This window comes from Crocodylus siamensis, chromosome 2 (genome assembly GCF_052110815.1).
Source record: "Crocodylus siamensis isolate JL-2025a chromosome 2, ASM5211081v1, whole genome shotgun sequence".
In the NCBI taxonomy this organism is placed as follows: domain Eukaryota; kingdom Metazoa; phylum Chordata; order Crocodylia; family Crocodylidae; genus Crocodylus; species Crocodylus siamensis.
In genome coordinates, this window is record NC_143396.1 from 279,934,271 (window position 1) to 279,955,046 (window position 20,776).

The 20,776-nt window shown below is 42.5% G+C and overlaps 1 protein-coding gene across 2 annotated transcripts in view; it reads right to left on the reverse strand.

Moving 5' to 3' along the window:
* The window catches only part of JAG2 (jagged canonical Notch ligand 2), a 99,844-nt gene that overhangs the window by 33,178 nt on the left and 45,890 nt on the right, over nucleotides 1–20,776 (reverse strand). For both annotated transcript variants that reach the window (XM_090034167.1, XM_090034166.1), the window contains exons 4-5: nucleotides 14,145–14,399; nucleotides 11,936–11,996 (exon numbers count right to left, since the gene is read on the reverse strand). In XM_090034167.1, the coding sequence (XP_089890293.1) occupies nucleotides 11,936–11,996; nucleotides 14,145–14,399 (316 nt within the window). The remainder of the gene's footprint in view (nucleotides 1–11,935; nucleotides 11,997–14,144; nucleotides 14,400–20,776) is intronic.

Below are 20,776 nucleotides of genomic sequence, written 5' to 3' on the forward strand. Positions count from 1 at the left end.
AAATATGGGGAAGAAGAAAGCTACATTTAGAAAACATTAAATTTCTCTCTTGAAGTACTAGGTATTTGAAGAAGGGCCAAAGGGAACTCTTATATGAACAAGCAGTGGACTAGAAATTTTTAAAAGTGTATTTTGCCATAGTGACTGGTTGAGCGTATTTGAAGTTTCCCCAATTCAAAGATAATTTTATGATCTTAACATGGTATAACGTTTTTTCTATGTAAAGAAAAAAACTCCCATTGTTGTAATGGGGGACGTGAAGAAAAGCCAGCATCTATCCAGTCATTCTCTCTTCCCGTTCTTCCAATTTTACTAGTACTATCTCCTCTTTATAACCATGGCGATATAAAAACAAATCAGAGATAGCTTAATCTCAGCTTCTGCAGCGTTACTCACAGTACAAAGGAACCTACCATAAATAGACTGTTATAGTTTTGTAATTTCCTGGAGGAAGGTTGAATAATAGGCATCTGGTTTCAGACCAAATAAGTTCCTTGGGGTCAAGATTAAGAACAAGCAAATTAGGATGCTCTTTAGTCACTTCTAAGATGCCAAGAGGTCTACCAATCTGCTTGGCTGCCCTCAAAACCTAAATGGACTGCAGGGAAACTTGGCTAAATAGAAATCTACAGGCTAGATATTAAGCTAAAAAGATCAGTATCACCAAAATACACTGAGTTTCCACAAACTTCAATAAACAGTAACCAAGCCAAACAACTGTGGAATAACTAAATGTATAGATATTTTCAGCTAGAGTTGCTGAAGTTTCATCAATACATTTCAGTTTGTATAAAAGTAGCTTGTTGCATTACATGTAAGTGTCAATTGTAGTAGCTAAACGAGGGCTGACAGCCACTACGCTTAACGTACGTGTTCAAACAGCAAATGCAAGGCCAAAATATCCCACAAGAGACAGCGGAACAGCACACACAGTATTCAGAAAACCGCAGCATCTGAACAAATCCAGTGGAAAACGCATTAAAAAGGGGGAGGTGACATGGTAGATGCGTCTCAATCCTTTTGACTGATGTAGAATATTAAAGCCACGCCTACGATAATAGAAACATAGAAAATAGTGTTGAAGGGACCTCAGGAAATCAGCTATTCCATCCTCCTGCCAAAGGGAGCATCATACATACACTGAAGCATTCCTGACAAATTTGTTTCACTTGCTCTTAAAAAACCTCCAGTGATGGAGATTCCACAGTGTCTCTGGCTGATCCACTTTAGTGCTCGACTATCCTAACCGAAAGCTCCCCAACCACTATTTAAGCCAATTGCTCCATAACTGCACCTTTTAAAACCTCCCCCTTTGCAGTAACCTTAAGACATTTCCCTTCAGTCTCCGCCAAATTAAAACAAGCCCCTTGTTTTTAAACTGTCCTATAATTTTTTTAAAAAAATACTGAAGATATTGGGAGTCAAGACCCAGTTTTTAGAAGCATGAGTTAATGAAAAGGAGGAAAAAAAATTATCAAAAAGAAACAGGACACAAAGAAGTGTCCACATATATAATGTAAGGTATTAAATGTGTACTTTAGGTGCCAACATGTCTACTCAGCTACTGCTGAGCAGACAACGGCTAAAATGCTAAACACTGGATGATTTAGGATCTTATTTTTCCAAGATAATGTAAGATCTTGCATTAAACTCAGCACTGATAAAAGTGGTTCAGTACTCAGAAATAATCCCTAATGCTTAAAGCTTGTACAAAATTTCACCAGACATTTGCAATTAGTTCCCTTAACTAAATTAAACTCGGTAGGTGGAAGTCCCCACCAACTGTAACACACACCAACTGCCTTACACGATACAGGGTGAAAAATAAGTCTACCATATATTGCAACTAATTTTTGGTTTCACTCCTAACCACATAGATTTGTGAAAGTCAGGATATAGTGGCGCAATTCTCTCCCCCAGGAGGGAATTACTGGAATTTAAATTTCACTTAAAAGACTTCACATGTGACAACTGAGCAGAAGGAGTTTTGACAAGTTTGGATCTGGCTTTGGCTAGGAGTTCACGCTGTGGTATTTCAAGCCCCAATGATAGCAAGTGTTTCCAAAGCAAACAAAAAACAACCAAAAACTCCCAACCCCACTAAGAACTATGGCCTATCTTTGGGTGGAAACAGATGTCTTTGATGTCTTATTTGTGCTGCCGTAATTTTTTTTTTTTAAAACAGTAGGAACACTGAACAAATAGATGCCCTTACCCTTTGCTGCACCACACAACAGGAAAAAAACCCAAAACAAAAGAGTGGTGTAACAAAAGGTAGGAACAGATCCTGCCGCTTTATTGTGTTGGATGTCTGAGATTTTTGTGGCGCAAGAAAGCACTTTTCTCCCCTGCTCCAAACCCACACTTGTTGGTTTGGATCAGCTGGGAAGATCCTACTGACCCTTGTCCCACACAGCCAAGGGTGGGACAAGGGGTGGTGTGTGTTTTGCCCAGTGACATGCATGGGTTGCACGTAACACATCACAGCACAGCTGATCTGCTCCATTTGGAGATGGCTATTTTTAGCTTTAAAGTAAATTTTTTTTTTTTTAAGGTCAGAAAATAGAGTAAGGCTGGATCTAGAGTACTTAAAATTCACCTCTGAAGTTTACTAATCTATTTTCATAATGTAACAAAATTAAAAGATTTAAGGAACTTTCTGCTGATTACAGAGTCAGGTTAAAACTGCAACATATTAATACAGATATAAAGAATCCTGCTTAACAGGTGCCACTATAACATTTATAATCCAGTATCCCAAGAGCAAGTCGCCTTTTTGGCTCTGGAAAGGAAAGCTATGACAACTCTTTTGGTCAATACGTTTCAAAAAAGCGGAAGGAACCCAACACTTCCCAAGGCTGGGATTAGGCACTTGAGCCCAAAATGAAAATCCTAGTGAGAACATCAGTAGGATGCAATTTTGAGAGAGAATGCAAGTATTTAAAACAAAACAACTTTTCTCCCTCCTGGTGACCTCACACATCCTGTAAGAGAGCAGCAAAGATCATAACTTTTGCCTTGTTGTTTACATGTGTGATTTATTTAAACAGCCTTCCTGACAAAGACTGAAGTTCTCCTGCACAAACTTCAATTACTAACTTCAGCCAAAACACTCAGGATGGGAAAACAAAGGAGAACCAGTGACGCTAACAACAGAAACGAAATGCATCACTCAGTGTGTGGGGGTGGGAAATAGTCTAGTCAAATAGAGAACCACTAAATTTTCTAATGACGTGCACAGGATGGTGTTGTATGGGACAGAACAATAGCCATGTATTAGTTATTTACTTAAAATAGCTATAAGAAAGTCTGTTTAATCTTTTAAGAGTGTAACTGCTACGTATTAAGAGATCACTTGGCCTAATTATTAGAATAAAAAGAGACCAGGATTCAAATTTTAACTACTATTATAGTACTAGATCACTAGAGTTGCCTTGAACACCACAGACATTTAAGAACTTGGTACCTTAGTTTTAGCACCTGTAAAACAGGGATGACACTTGTTCAGTTTCAGAAACTTAGAAAGACACTTCAATCTTATTACTTGAGTACGTGGAGTCACTTGAAGGCTACTTTCCTCATTGTGTTTTAAGATTTATTTTAAATCACCACTTGAGAAAAGGAGAGCAAGTTACCTAACAGCAAAAGGCTCCTTGAGATGCACTGCTCATACATATGCCATTTCTGGTGCACATATGCGCCATGCAGAGCAAGAGTGGATTCTCATAGCCAGTAGCATCCATTGGGACTTGTTCTGCCCTTATGCCATGGACCAGGTGAATGGTCTGATTTCAGTCCCCAATAGAGAATCCAGAAGTTGCAAGTCCCTGGAGCAGCAAGGAATGAATGCATCAGAAATGGGATAAAACATGGACAACACATCTAAGAACCGCAGCTGGCACACAATGTTAATGTACCTTTCATTCAAAGTGATTTCCCACACGTACTCCACTTCTGGTGACTCATCAACAGGGACTTCTTAGAGGACTCCAAACCTCCACTTCCTACTTGAATAATAACTGCAAGGCAGCTCAGCCAGAGTGAGTGGATGCTTTTTACAACTATTTTGCACAGCACTATTTCCTAAAAAAAGGTGACTGGTGCCTATTATGTAGCTGCCCCACTTTAGTGACTGTATATCGGGGAGCAGGCAGAGTCCTGGCGGGACAAGACAAGCTATTCCAATTGATATAATGCTTGAATATAAATTAGGACCCTGGTACACATTCATTTAATGGTGCAGTGTGAACTGAACTCCTCACAAAGTTGTGCCTCCTGCCTTACCACATGTGTATGGCAGAAGGTGTGATTTTGGGATCAGGAAAAATCTCAGTTCATTCATGCCATTACTACTTGCTAGTGCAGATTATCATCTTAGGCTTCCCTTGCACTGGCAAGTTGAAAGCCAGATACCACAGCCTCACACACAAGGCCAACAAACAGCAAATTGTTGGTACCAGCCCAGACAGCCTCAGGTTTCAGACCTGGCAGCATCTGGGCTGGAGCCGACATTCAGCTAATTGTCAAAACTCCATGCGCAGTAGCCCGGCCAGAGCTGCCAGACACAGGGTTTAAAGTCCCTGGTGAGGGAAAACCTTTAGTCCCCTGCTGCATCCTTGGGCCCAGGCCAACAATCAGCTGACTGTTGTCCCTGGCCACATATTAAAAATGTAAGGCACCATACAAGTGACCCACAGAAATGTTGTGCATTACATGCAAAACATCATTACGGCTTGTTTCCCATTGGATGGTGCCCACGAGTCAAACAGCAAGGAAGTATACAGGAACTCATTCTTCTGGAGCAATGTCTACTGGGTGGGTTATTTTTCTCCTGGAACAGCCGTTTTTGTTCCAAGACAAACTGTGGGAACACCTGGAAATTTGTGGTTTCTACCAAGAGACCTGCGATCCTCCTGGTTGAAACCTAATGCTATGTGCATACTACAAATAGTGTAAAACTACTTTCAAATTGTTTTGAACTATTTCCTCCTAACCAGCCAAGAAGTCTGAGGCACTCTTACAGATGTCTGAAACTGGCTGATAAGGCACTGATTCTAATCTTGCAGTAGATAAGCTTCAGCTGTTTTGCAATTTAGCAATGTCCATCTGACCTCAAAGCTTTTGGGAGTTTAGTTTTTTTGTTGTCCGAGACCCAGGATAGCAAAAAGCTATGAGTAGAGTCAGTGGAAAGCATTTGATATCTTCTGGCTGCCTTTTTGAAGGCAGACACCACAGATGCTGAATATGTCAAAAGATGTTTTGCTACCTTTAGTAGTCCTCCATAAACTGGTATAGCCAGCACCCCGGAAACGTCTGGATGCAAAAATATCAAGGTGTCAGTGATCTTTTCCTGTATAATTTCAAAGATCTCCAAAGATATCTAATGCTTAGGTAAATTTTATGAGAAGCCAGCTACAAAAAGCTTACACAGAAAAGAATATATTTTAAACAATATATACAAAAAGGGTTACTTAGAAATGCAAACTTTTATGTATACCTACCCCTGGTGTTCCAAATGTATCATTTTAATCTCATCATATGTTAAATGCTGCGAGTCAGTCCTTTATTTTTCAAGCAAAATATATTTTGTAAAAAAACAAAACAAAAAAACCCAACTTAATTAAAAAACATGAAGAAAGCATGCAGACTTTAAGACTACCACCAGACCAGCAAAGAGGGTTTAGGCTGCATACACTTGTTCAAATGACCTGGGAGAATTCTTCCAGGTTCTCTCTCCTGGTAGGAAAAAAACCCAACAAAAAACTTACCTGGAGATGCCTGAACAGACACTTGAATACTGAGCCCCTGGAAAGCAGATGGATTGCGGTGCTGAGGCTGCGCAGCCAGGGGGACTGCCATGCACACATCTCAGTGTACTCTGCAGGCTCCCTCGGGCTGCCTGTTGACAGAAGGCAGCAAAGCACGGGGCAGCCGTGACTAGTGACCCAGACTGCTCAGACTGAGTCACGCTGCATCTCTTCAGCCTGGAGAAGCAAAGGCTCAGGGGGGACATGGTGGTAGCCTATAAGTATATAAGAGGTGTGCACCAGGAACTGGGAAACATCTGTTTACCAGGGCACCCCAAGGGAAAACAAGGTCTAATGGTCACAAACTCCGGGAAGACTGTTTTAGGCTGGATACAAGAAAAAAATTCTTTACCGTCAGAGCCCCCAGAGTCTGGAATAGACTCCCCCCAGAAGTGGTGCTATTCTGGACACCTTTAAAAAACTCACTTGGATGCTTATCTTGCTGGGATCATTTGACCCCAGCAGGCTTCCTGCCCTGGGGCAGGGGCCTGGATCCAATGGTCTTGCAAGGTCCCTTCTCTAGCCCTAATGTCTATGAAAGCTATGAAATCCTGAAGCACAACGTGGGATTCTGAAGAGGGCGTGTTTTACACGCTCTCTTTGAGGAAGATGGGTGCAAAGCACCCGGGATGCTGGAGGACTGTGCTGTGGTTCTCTCAGAAGAGAAGCTGTATAGACATGTACTCTCCCAGAAGAAACTCTCCCAACAGCTTTTTTAACCCTGGCTGTTCCCAGATTATTTTCTCTTTGAGTGACCATATTTGCTGTGGGACAAAAATCCTGAACACTCCTGGGACAACAGCGACTCCCAGGAAAATCTGAATGTCTATACATGGCCTCAGATACTAAACGTACTTGAAATTTTGCCAAACCCATACCACAACGAAAAGAAATTAAGTGTACCGACAATTTGATGACATATGTATCAATAGTGATAGCCTTTTAACTATGAGGGGGAAAAAAGAGCATTTAAAAGAGCTAGTTACTTGGATTTGTCCATCTCTTTTCTCATTCAGGTTCTCTAAACTGCACAAAGCCCAGTAACAGAAAAGTTAACCAGTGATGCTGGTTAGATTTAATGCACGCATGCTATAGCAAGAATAATACATTTATGAAAGTCTGAAACAGCCCCAAAGTTTAAGCAAACAAAACGAAAAAGGACCCAACCCTCAGCACCTTCCCCTTCCCCCGTCTTAAAATAAAAGCCTAGTGGCCAAGAACTGTTACCCAAAATGTCTGACACTGGATGCTTGACAGTAGATTTTTGTCACTGAAAGAATCACTCTCCCCAAACTGTTATCACATCTCACCTGAGCAAGTTACTAATTGTTACTTTTTCCTCAACAAACTCAATAGTAAAATAATCAGACCAAAGGTAACAAAGTTCTTTGGAGGTGCTTAAAGCAGTTCAAAAAACTTTTTCTATACTGCCAACCACACAAAGATGAAGACGATTTCTGAGAAAAGACACTATCCAGCATATTGAAAAAGACAATTTTGCCACTGCTACCAAAAGATACATCTAAAAATGTAAATAGTTATTGGCTAAATTGACCGAACACAGAAGAGTCTAAGGTACATCTTTTCTGCGATATCCAGTGCAAGGAATTACTCTAAATTATTAACTAACATAAGACTACAACAGGGATATTCAAGGAACCTCTTTGGTCAGGACCCAGGCTCCTGCAGTTTTCCCCAAGTACATCTAAAACAGCCTCTTGCATGAAAGATCAAGAAGTTTGTTCTGAAAGTGTGTAATTAAAAATAAGCAGTCTCCAAACCAATGCTGTTGGATGCCAGAGAGGATGTGACAGGGAATAGATCACACTAGATATACACTGTTCATACGCTTCCTTTCTAAAGCATCTTCTACTGCTAGTGTTGAAGACATGGTACTGGGCTAGATGGGCCAGTGGTCTGACCAATGCTTTTAGCAATATTTTGTATAAGTATCTAGTCAAATTTATACTGATCTGTATTACAAGATGCACAATAGGTTCCGTAAGCACCAAAATGCGATTTTGGCTTACAATACTTAATAGCAAGAAGCCATGTTTAGAAAATTGTATCTTTAAAACTTCCTGCATTAATGGAAGCTTTAGGAACACAGTATACTACCTACAGATCCACCCAAAAATCTTTTACAGACACACCATTCATGACTTGGTGACACCAGTTCAGAACTACAGATGTTCTCTCATCCATCAAGAATCAAGCAGATCACCTCTCCCCAAACTATTATGGTATTTTAAAAAGATACTGCAAGTGGTTTGCCATTATCTTCTCTTCCAGCAGACTGGAAGCCACTGCTTAAAATCTCCTCAGACTCTAAAAGTGGATGCATTCAAATGAAAAAAAAAGCAGCAGGAAGACTCTTTAGCTAGAACCCTTAAAAGATGAAACAGAACTACTTTTCTGAAATGTTGGTCACTCGTGGTACATTATTGCCATACGGACTCCTAACAATAAGGAGACCTTTGTTCACAACAGTGATACCTCTTTAGAGGTCATAAGAAAAAAAAAGGTTAAGACTCCCCACAAGCCATCAGAAAGTCCCTTTTGAACTTTTGCATTTTATTTTCTTATGGCTTTTTCCTGCAGCATGCATTCCTGGCAGCATTTAGGCTTTCAGTAAGATGAAGAGACTTGCACTAATCAAAGCAATCATCTAGGTTTTTTTGGCAATGTAGCACCTTGTCATATTTGTCTAATTCTCAACAGTTCCTTGTCACATCCCACTATTGCACATAACAGATCTTGGGGTATTCTTGAATATCCCAACATTTCTAAATAGGTGCCTACTTCAACCAAAATTCAGCAAGTAAAATTTTAAGTGTTTTCCTTTGAAGGTTCTCACACAATGAAATTCTCTATTATGGCTGACTGCCATTTGCCCACACAGAAGGGCAGACATTTTATATTAATCCAGTAGAAAATCTAACAAAACCAAAATGTAAAGAGCTAATGGTAAATCACAATCATACAAGTGAGGGGTGGAAGGGACTGCAGGAAACCATCTAGTCCAACCAGCCATCTAGCCCTACCCTCCTGCTCAAAAGCAGGACCAGTCCCAACTAGATCATCCTAACCAAGGCTTTGTCTAGCCAGGTCTTAAAAACCTCCAAGGATGGAAATTCTACAACCCCTCCGGGTTTCAGTGTTTTATACTCCCTCCTATTGAGACAGTTTTTCCTAATATCTAACCTAAATTTCCCTTGCTGCAACTTGAGACCATTGCTCCTTGTTCTGTCATCCGCCACCACTGAGAGCAGTCCAGCTCCAGCCTCTTTCAAACCCCCCTTCAGGTAGTTCAAGGCTGCTATCAAATCTCCTCTCAGTAAACCCAGTTCCCCCAGCCTCTCCTGATAAGTCATGTTCCCCAGGCCCCAAACCATTTTCACTGCCCTCCACTGGACTCTTTCCAATTTGTCCATACCCTTTCTGTGGTGGGGGGCCTAAAACTGAACATAATACTCCAAATGAGGCCTCACCAGTGCTGAATAGAGGGGAATAAATCACTTCCCTTGATCCGCTGGCAACCCTCCTAACACAGCCCAGTATGCTTTCTTAGAAGAAGCTAAAGAAAGTAAGCTTTCTTTACAAGAACGGCACGTTGCTGGCTCTTATTCAGCTTATTGTCCATTCTAACCTCCAGGTCCTTTTCTGCAGAGCTGCCAGTCAGTCCCCAGCTTGTACTAGTCCACAGGCTCCGCACTTTGCACTTCTCCTTATTGAACCTCATGAGATTACTTTTGGTCCAATACTCCAATTTGTTGAGGTCTCTCTGCATCCTAGCCTTCCCCTCCAGTATATCTACTATTTTGCTGAGCTTGGTGTCATCAGCAAACTTGCTGAGGGTGCACTTCATGACCTGGAAGATGGTACTGATGAAGACACTGAACAAAACCAGTCCCAGGACCAACCCCTGGGGCACTCCCCTTGACACCGGCTGACAACTAGACATCAAGGCATCAATTAGTACCTGTTGAGCCCAGTGATCCAGCCAGCTTACAGTCCATTCACCTAATTCATATGTATTTAGCTTGCTTGTGAGGCCGCATCAAAAGCCTTGTTAAATTCCAAGAAACAAGTTCTTGTACCAAAATGATAAACAAAATTATGTTCTCTACATACAACATAAACATTCAGTGTCAGGGAAGCATTTTTAGGGGATTTTTAAAACTTTTTTTGAAGTGAGACTGCTTGTTCTGTACTGTTACATTCCCAAAGACAGCAACTGACTTCACTGAACCAATACTCCTTGGGTGTCAAAGATGCAAAGTATTATATTATTTAGACATTTACAGTGCATCTAATGGGTTGCTCAGTAACTCTGGTAGGTTGGCAAGAATCACATAATTAGGGACATTGGACTCCATACAAACTTTAAAAAGTTACAGTAAAAAGAAACACTACACAAAAGTTACTTATTTTACGGATGCTCAGTGGTTTGAGTATGCAAACCTTCCTGCTCATTTTCTACTGCATGCACAAGCATTGGGTCTTGAACAGTTCAAATACCAACATTTACCAAACTAGAGCCCTGGGCCTCCTTTTAAAACCTTCTCTGCTAGCAGGAGCTGAATTTTTGTACAGGTAGGGGTGCACTAATAAAAGATTTTTTGGTTGATACCGATGGCCAATTAATAACCAGCCACATATACTAATTTGGATTGCCAATATGCAGTCCTGCAACTTGGAGAGAAGCATCCAGACAGTAAGTTTGTGAGTGGGAAAGAGCCAGGTCAAGGGCCCTAAGATGTGAGAGGGAGCGGGGCTGGGGTAGGTGCTGCCCAACTGGGTTGGGGAGGGGTGTGGGACACAGCCGTGGGCAGCTCATCCAGGGGGTGCAGGCTGTGGGGGTTGGCTCCCCACTGCTGCATGCCCCCCAGATCTGTGTGTAGGGTGGGGGCGGGCTGCCCACTTCAGGCTCAGGGGCAGGGATTGTGTTGGCCTCTTCTTGGTGAGGGGCTGAGTCAAAGCAGTGGTGGTGCTGGGTGGGGGGGCTATGCCACCCCTACAGCCACCCCAAAATTTTGCCAGTCCTCCCATAGGCCCCCTTCCCAGGGATTCTGCCGCCCTGCTCCTGCCCACCCCTGTGTTGGGAAGAGGCCAGTACAGCCCATAGCCCTGAGCCCACAATGGGCAGCCTGCCCTCGCCCCACACACATGATGGTGGCATATGCTCCTCATGCCTCCCCAGGTGTATATGTGCAGCGGCCAGGAACTGCCCTCCCCTCCCCCATGCCCCCAGATGAGCCGCCCGAGGCTCCATCCCACACCTAGCTGGGCAGCACCTGTCCTTGGCCTGGCCCCACTCCCTCCTTCAATCTGCCCTCACCCCAAACCTCTTCCCCGCTAGACTTAACAGCTAGACACTGCTCTCCAGGCCGTTGGGCTGCATTCCTGGCTGTGTGCATGCTCGCAGCATTTAAAAATCGGTGACATTATTGGCTATACCACCCAAAAACAGTCAACTGCTGATCATGCCAATTTTCATTTTATCGGTGCCGATACGATATGGACGATATATTGGTACACCTCTATGTACAGGAGTACTTATCGACTCCCACTCCCTGTGGCAAATGCTGCTTTGTTTCTGCCAACTAAGGTGTTGGTGGAACTCCGGCAGCAGAAAGTAGCTGCATCTATGCAGAGACCTCTGCTGCTGTCGTTCTGTTGCCATAGTTAGAGCAGCAAAATCCCTGTAGCACAGGCTTAAGACCAAGTGTTTTTTGGAACCCTATGAAAAAAAAAAAAGACGGCAAGACACCTCTGGGATACTAGTTTGTACAGGTTCCAATAGATTTTCAGCTATCAAAGGTGATCTTTAAATGAAATATGGTGAGGGTTCTTGTAAGTGCTCCATCTAATCCCAACTGTATCGGCTGCAAAGCCCTTCCATCATGTAAACCCCAGAAGCAGGAAGAGATTGGAGAGACTGGGCCTGTAATGCAAATAATTTTTTCCGGCATATGGAACGTACTCCACATCCACAGTGCTCCACTAAGTCTTAAGACTGCTTTTTTAGCAGTGATTTTTAAACAATTAGACAGAGTACATGGAAAATACTAGAAAAGTTTGCCCTCAACACACACGCAAAAAAAAATCTAAGCACACATACTTACTTGCATTCCCCAGGGGCACTGCAACCCCCATGGAGCAAATTACATCCTTGTTTACATACAGCTGTAAATAGAAAAAAAGGTTTAGGCTTCAGTTGGTACAGGCAGTTAGATGTCAGGTAGTATAGCAACACAAACACCCAGTCTAGTGATTACAGCAGTCTAAGAATGGGTAATTATTCATTGCACATTCCTAATACAAGGTTGGTCTCCCCCCATCCCCATACATATAATATATAAACCTGAGGTAGTCCGAGGCTGAACAAAGTGCTAAAATACTCATGACATTCTTATACCAATTTGATTTCTACATGAGTGTAGCCACTTTCGAAACTGGTCACACACTAAAGTTAAATCTCTAACTCTCCTCCACATTACTAGAAAAACTGCTGCATCTTAAAAGCTTTAAAAGTTCAATGAAGATGCTTCTAAATTCATGCCGTCTCATCATGTGAGCTTTGTTACAAGCACTTTTGTCTTATGTTAAAAAGAAATCTCAAGCAAATGTCAAGTGTATTTTACTCATTGAAGTGACAGGAGGCAAAATCCCAAGGCTGAAGCTTGAAGATTAATGAGCTGGGATCCTGGTTTTCTCCATTTAAAGACTGCAAATTCTTTGATAAAAATTCCTAATTCTCCAATTTAAAACCCCTAATCCACCTTTTTCCCTATGATTAAAATGAAACAAGATTATATCTATCTATATCTCAATTTAACTTTTTATTAACATTCACAATTTTAAAGCAATTTGGAAGCCTACCAGTGCCTCAGTCATTATAATAAAATAAAATTCTAAATATCTATAGATCTTGGGGTTTGATTTTGTTTGGTTGGTTGGTTTTTTTTAAATCATGGAAAAATCAGAGTTCCCCCTGTCACCAGGATGCAGGTCCAGCTGTGGCTGTCCCCTGCCCTGTTTTGTGGCACTGAGCAGCCCTGATATGCTGGTGCCCCTCACCCCCGACCCGCAGCCCCCCACCTCCCCTGGTACTTCTTACTCCTGTGCCACAGCTGCCCCAACCCTGCTAGTGTCCCTCTCCCAACCTGCAACTCCCTGCCCAGCCCTCAGCTGCCCCCATCCAAACCGGGATGGAGCACAGTAGCTGCAATTTGTGCAGGCAGCAACACAGCAAGTCTAGCCCCGGAGTGAGCTGGAGGGAGGAGGAGAGGCCTGTGGCTGGGGTGCCTGTGTCATGCCAGGCTGCCTGGCTTCCCCTCCCCACCCCCTGGGTAGCATTGCATAAGCACCAGCCCCGGAGCCACTGGCCTGGCCACGCAGCTCCCCACAGCTCCCAAAGGGTCCCCCCACCTCATTCCCTTACTGGAGGCAGGCACCCCCCTCCCACAGCCCCAGTGCCCAGATACCAAGCTCAAGCTCTGGGAGGCATCTACCCCGCCGCCACACGCACAGTCCCCAAGCACTGGCCCTCCAATCCCCCACATAGCCTTACCTACATCCTGCTGCCAGGGCTGCTAACACCACACTACCTAGCTGTATGCGTATGCACCTGTATGTGGCTGGCAAACACATGTGGCACCCCTTGCTTCCGATCACCCTTCCTCCACTCCCCCTAGCCCCAAGAAGATCCTTGCAGGCTGGTGGATTGCTAGCCTACACAGGGAAACCCACATTTTCCACGGCTTTCTCCTTTAAAAGGAGAGAATCTGCAAATCTGCATTTTAAAAACTTTAAACGGTAAACTTTTAAAACACGTTGAACTCTGAAAGGAACCTCTTCGAACAGCATTAAATACTAGTAGTTGAACTGAAAGCCGCTTAGTTTGGTAGACTTGTTGACCCCTTCTGTACAGCATGCACAAGTTATGGCTCATGACCTACAGCACCACTACATCTGTCTCGTGAACCTGGTGCTTTGGCAGCAGGGGGGCCTGGCTATGGGTGTTCTCCCCGTGCTGCCATAAAGAAAAGCCTCAGAGGTGGCCAGGTCCTAGCATCCACCAACCCTGCCTGCCTTTGACTTAGGGTGAATCATTTTGGCTTGCAGCCAGAAAGAGGTTGCCTACCCCTCCTTGAAAAACACACACTAATTCTAAGCAGACCTTTGGTGCAAGACATTAAGACATATAAAAAATAACTAAGCATTTTTCACTTGGTCCTGTATTGTGCAGCAGGATTAAATTTGGGGCACTATATATAAACACCCCCTGAGCAACAGGTCTTCTAGTTGTAAGACAAAAAAAAAATCCATTACCTTGCTTACACTCTTCTCCCATCCAACCTTCCATGCAGGCTTTGTTTCCATTTTGGTCACATGTGTAGTGACCAACAAAGTCATCACGAGGGCCACAAAATTTATTGCATAGTGCGCTGTAATAATTTTCATCGCATTTCACTCTTATCTGTACTTCAAAATGGGCAACGGGACCATTAAAATGTACTGTCGTCCATCGATCTTCTGGATTGATCATACCAGCATGCGCCACTCTCTCTATTAGCAGATCTTCACCTATTCAAAAAGAGAAACAAAACAAAAAAACCCACACTTTAATATTACATGCTTGATATTGAACAAACGCTAACTTTATCTAAAAGTAACTTTGATACCCAGAAAGATACTAGAGCACACCACCAAAAGATACTGCAATTTTTAAGCACATGGAAGATGAAGTGATAAAGATCAGCTAATGTGAGTTGTAAAGAGAAAGTCAAGCTTAATCCATGTAATAACCTTCTATGTCTACGCAATGGTTTTCATGAAGTGGTGGGAAGAGTATAATACAATGTATATATTTCATATACATTTTCTCCAGTATACCGCAATTTTAGCAAGATTTTTTGACAATCACTCATGAGATTCTCATGAGCAAGCTAAGGAAGTAAGTCTAGCTGGCACTATGCTAAGCTAAGTGCACGACTAGTTGGCTCAGCGTCTTACTGGGAGGAGGTATCAATGCAACAGAAGACTGGGAAGTGCAAGAGGAGATCACCCTGGCTAGAAGGCAATCTTTTCAATGAGCTGAAATGCAAAATGAAATCCTATAAGAAGTGGAAACTCTGTACTAGGGAAGAGTTTAAGCATATCTCCTAGGCACAAAGGGACAAAGTTAGGAAGGTCAAGATGCAGCTAGCACTCTGAGATGCAGCTAGCAAGGAACATAAATAGGCAATAAAAAAAGGGATTCTGCAAGTATGTCAGAAGAAAGGAGAAAGCCTTCTCCAATGTATCCGTAATTAGGTTGCCTTCTACATTCAAGGATCTGTGGTTTCTCTGGTCTAAGGTATTTAATACTTATTTTACTTCAGTTTTCACAAATAGGGGCAGCTATCAGATGGACGAGTGCATTTGAAAGAAAAGATAGAGAAGGAGACAAACAGGAGGCTCATAGTTGGCCCACAAGTTGGGAAATTTGGTGGTGGAAGAACAGTGGCCATTAATGTGGCCACCCACTCCCTGCCAAACTCCCAAACCCCAATCCCCACGTGCCAGGTAGGGCAGGGTTGAGGCTGGGCCATACCCACTTTTCCTGGCGAGGTCAGTGTGGGGTTGGGCCATGCCTCTCTGTGAAGCATGGCCACACACCTTCTCCCCTGTGGGCTGAGTCAGGCCTCTTTCTGCCCCACGGAGCTGGGTCAAGCCCCTTTTCCTTCTCCCCCACCTGCACTGCACCACACTGCGGCCAAGCCACACTCCCTACCTCCCCCCGTGAGGTTGAGCCATGCCACCTTCAATCCCTCCTCCCACCAGGTCACGTCCTTCTGCACCCCCTGTCCCAACTCACAGGGAAAGGTGAGGCTCCTTTTCCCCCCCTGCAGGGCCAAGCTCCAAATCACCATTTGACCCACAGTCGGACCAGGTACTGCCCATCCAGCCCCCCAGGGAAAAAGGTTGAGCACTACTGGTCTAGAGTAATGCTTAGGGATTACTTGGAGAAGCTACAAGCTTCCAAGTCAAAAAAGCTAGAAGGATTACACCCTAGGAATTAGCAGAGGTAATTTGAGCCATTGGCTATACTCTTTTGAGAGCTCAAGAGCAAGTGCAAATTTCTGCACCGGGGATAAAATAATTACATGTACAAATACAGACTGGGGGATAACTGGCTAGGCTTCAGTGTTGCAGAGGAAGACCATGGTGGACCACATGCTGAATATGAGTCAGTGTGCTCTTGTTGCAAAAAAGCCAACAGTATCCTGGGTTGTATTAACTGCAGTCTCTTTTGCAAGTCAAGGGAAGTGATTCTTCTCTTCTGTTCAGCACTGATGAGGTCTCACCTGGGTACTGTGCCTGGTTTTGGGCTCCAGACTTCAGGAAGGGTGTGGGCAGTTTGGAAAGAGACCACAGCAGAGCAACAAAAACAAATATGGACCTGGGAAGCAAGACTTAGGAGGAAGGCTGAAAGAGCTATGGCTATTTAATCTGGCAAAGACAAGACTGGGGGGGGCGGTATTTGATAACAACCCTCAAAATACCTGGAGGGTGATGACAGAGAGGGTGGAAATGGGACTTCTCTGTGGCCATGGAGGTCAGGACTAGGTGCAATGGCCTCAAGCTGCAGCAGGAGAAATTTAGACTGGAGACTAGGAAGAGCTTTCTGACTATACAAGGGTGGCCAAGCACTGGAACAGGCTACCTACAGAAACTGTGGAAATCACCACCCTTGGGAATTTTCAAAAGCAGGTAAAACAGATACTTGGTTGGATAGTTTAATCAGGGATGATCCTGCCTCAAGCAGGTGGCTGGACTAGTTGACCTTGTGAGGTCTGTTCCAGCCCTATTTTCATACGATCACAAGGATGAGGCTCCCAATGGGTGTGTGTCCTGGGGCTAGTTCAGTTCAATATCTTCGTTAGTGACGGAGAGGGCAGAATTGAGGCCACTTAGCTGCATAGCAGGATGGGATAGCAGACACTTGGGAGGATTAGGATTCAAAGTGACCTTGATAAGTTGGAAATATGGTCAAACAAATCAGATGAAATTCAGTAAGGACAAGGGCAAAAACATGTAGCACTTCGGATGGAACAATGAAATGCACCAATACAAAATGGGGAAAGACTTGCTACGAAACAGGGAACAACTTCAATACTATAGGAAATGACCCTGGGGTTATAGTGGAATGAAAGCTAAATAGAAGCCTACAGTAGAAGACAGAACCAGAAAACCTAATGGTCTATCACAGTTAGTTAACAGGAGTGTTGTATGCACGTCTTGGGAAACAATTCTTCCATTCCTCTCAGCACTGCGGAGGCCTCAAGTAGAGTTGTGTGTTCAGTTTTGGGCACGGCACTTGAAGAAAAATACGGGACGAACTGAAGACAGTGCAAAGGGAGGCAGCAAATACAAGCAGAGGTCTAGAAACCATATGCCGAAAGGTTGGAGGAACTGGAACTATTCAGTCTGGAGAAGAGAAGACGGAGGGCAGGATGTGAGAGTCTTCAAGAATAATTTCAACCCCTTACAACTTGTTCCATCTCATATGGGCACACATCAGTTGTTCACTGTCCCCTTTTATAACAACAACCTAAAAAAAAACCTTAAGGTTTTTGTAACTGGGTAAGTACTGGGATAGATATTCAACAAACCTCAGGGTAAATCTATCACAGAAAGTTAAGTGAAGGTTAAGACATACACACACAGTCTAGATGGGGAAGTTCCTGCCTTGCACAGGGCGCTGAACTGGCTGACCTTCTGAGATTCTTTCCAGATCTAGTTTTCTGTGATTATATGGAAACACCCCCCTCCCATATAAAATAACTTCTATTTTTCTTTTAAATCAAACAACTTTTACTATAAAAATCCTTAAGGTTATTAAATCCTGAAGGACTGCCAGCAAACTTATTTTTTTTCTTGCCTTGTAAAGCTCATCAGTTTGAAAAAAAATAAAAACAACAAAAGGAAATATTAAAACCTGGAGCATAATCTATAGGAAATGGCTTATTTTTCAAGGCAGCAAAACACACCACACCCACACAATGACAACCAACAAATCCATCTTAATGACAGGCTCTAGTTCCTTTTTGCTCTTATAAAAAATGGCAAAGTCTGCATAAATCCTGTACCTAAAATATTGGAATAAGACTTTGAGCATATTTAAGATGGCAAAACCAACCTGCTCAGTTTGTTAGCTGTAAAATTACTAAGGAACCTCTCACTCCTAACACACATGTATTCTTTAATATATTTTATTTTATTTATGTACCAAGCTCACCCACCAGCTGTTGCCCTCTTCCAAAGCTGAAAATAGGACATTTTAGTACAAAACCTAGACTGGGTATCTGTTACTAAATAAGCCTAGAGTTCACCTGTGATCATTTATGATGATATATTAGTTATTCTATACCTCGTTCATTTTTTTCAGTACAATTAAACAAATAGCTCATTGTGTAGCTCTCACACACTTGATATAGTGCCACCCTCAAAATGGAGTGGTATGACAGGTGGCAACCAGGGTGAACGAAGACATTAAACATTAAATAGTCTCACGTGAAGACTGTTATACGACACAAGGTTAAGGAACTGCCAACACTGGGCTTGTTCTGTAAGTAGACTTACATTTCCATTGCTGACAAATGCTTCCAAGAGCAGCACAAGTGGCTGTGCATTTGCTCTGCACCTACAGCCTCAGGCAATGACAAATGAATATTAGGCTTCATTTCCCCTACTCCTACAATCCAATACTACATGATTACATACATACTATTATACACATGTTTATAAGGGGGGGGGGGAACCCCAACACCTAAAAATTCCATATTTAAAAAACTTCTAGGTTTAAAAACTGAAATAGGAAAATTTTCATAGTGAATATTTTCACTGAAAAGGAGTTAAAAGAGCAACTTAAACATCTTCAAATGAAAAGCTGATAATGTGGTACTATGACAACTTTCCTAGGTTATTTACTGAAATTTACATAATGTTGCAAATATTCTTCAGCTAGTAAAAAGGTTATGAGCAATTCCTGAAGTGGTTAAGTATACTAAATAGGAACTCTACAAATCATAAGGAAGTGCTAATGTTACCAAATAAAGGACACTCTTGCTATTATTAAAAAAAAGAATATTCATGTTTAAAATAAAGACTAAGAGGAACAGAAAATTCCACGTGAATTGGGGGCAGGGAAGAGAAAGAGGAGGGAAGGACGGGGTGTGGAGGGCATCAAGTAGTGGAATATAGCATTTCAAATAAAGGGTTCCACTTCAAATCCAAAAATCAAGCCAGGATTAAAACAAAACAAAAAAGTTACCCTAATAAGGTTTCAGTACCCCATGCAAACCAATTTTGTTTTGTTCACTGGGAACTGGATAGAGGTATTTGGCTCTTTTGGTCCATTCCTGTTTTTTTTAAATGTCATAAATGCCTCAGTCAGTGACTCAACTAGGGTTCCTCTTTGAGATCCTTTCAAGGGTGTTATAGGTGTGCAAACATGATTCATAAAGATAAACCAAGACATTTCAAATAGGAATCCACAGCGTTAAAAACCATTCTGACCTGTTGTGGTCTTCCAAGTTCTTTGCAACAGAAAATTGCTGCTTTTTTTTGGATTATGGAAAGATGGAGTGACAACTAAGATGGGCCATTTTCCAAGGGGTGCCTCGAGTCTAAAGAAGATTGAGAACCACTGCTCCAAGTCCTTAGTTTACTTTGCTCTAATACCCTAATCTAGCAAGAAGGGCTTTAAAAATGGGTTCATGGGGGACAGAAACAAAAGTCTACACGTAAACAAAGAGAAAGGTGACCTGCATAAAGGCCTAGGAAGACAAGAAGAAATATGGAAAATTATGAGAGAAAGCAGAAGAGCAATCAGCTAGTCACATTTGTCTGACATTGTTTAGACTGGGATAATTGTGGAGCAGTTGGACTAAATGACCTTCTAAGATCCTTCCCAGTTTTCTTCCTGTTATTTTACGATTGGACTGTAGCAAATGACTAGTTGCAGTAGCGCAGAGGCCACTCAAACTCTCCAGAAGGCCAGGTAATGATGCACTAAAAACTAACGTACAAAGTAGGCTAACTTGTATTACCATTGCAAGAAAAGCTTAAAAACAAGTGCTAAAAGGTTTTTGAATCCAAAACCCTAGACCATTTACACTTCAGCTCAATAAAATGACACTTTTCCACAAAGAGGAACATGCAAGTCTATGGCCTGACTCTCATGATGGCTTTGACCATCTTGAGCCAATAAACATCAATAATCATTTTCCAGGTATGGGCAAATCAACTAAGTCCTTACAAATTAAGATTGCAATGCCTACTGTTATATACTCATTTTAAAAATCCTCTAATTCTTTTTATCTTTTTGTATACAACAATCAGAATCTAGGAGCCACTTAGATAATGAAATCTTACTGACATCTGCAGGCTTCAACATTCAACAGATCCAGTTAAGGCACTAAAACCATGGTTTATTTCTACAACAGAATGCAAGCATTTCCATCCAGAACACTGCCCTTTGGGAGCTGAAGTTTTACCTTAAAAATTTCCTCTAATTGCAGAAGTAGTTTATTCAATGTGCAGAAATTTTGTTCTTGGAAAGTTTTCCTCCAGTGCCTGCCTGCAAGAGACTGCTTAACCTTCATCAACAAGCTAAGCAACTGATTCAGGATCAGGAAGGGAGAGAGCAAGATGAGGGAGGGGGGGAAAAAAGGTGGCATATCAGCCTTCACAGCTGCAGCATAGAAATGCTAACATGGTCAGGTACTACTTTGGGATCAAATTAATGTTGCTGCTGAATCCCGCATATTTTCAAAAAGGTGCTGTTAAATGTAGTTGAAGATGATGACTGCTGTCAGGTTCTGCTAAGCCAGCCTCCTCTTCCAGACTCTCAGAATCTCACTAAAATGCTCAAAATTTAGTATTTTCACCTTTTCCAACATGCCTGTTTTTCTGGA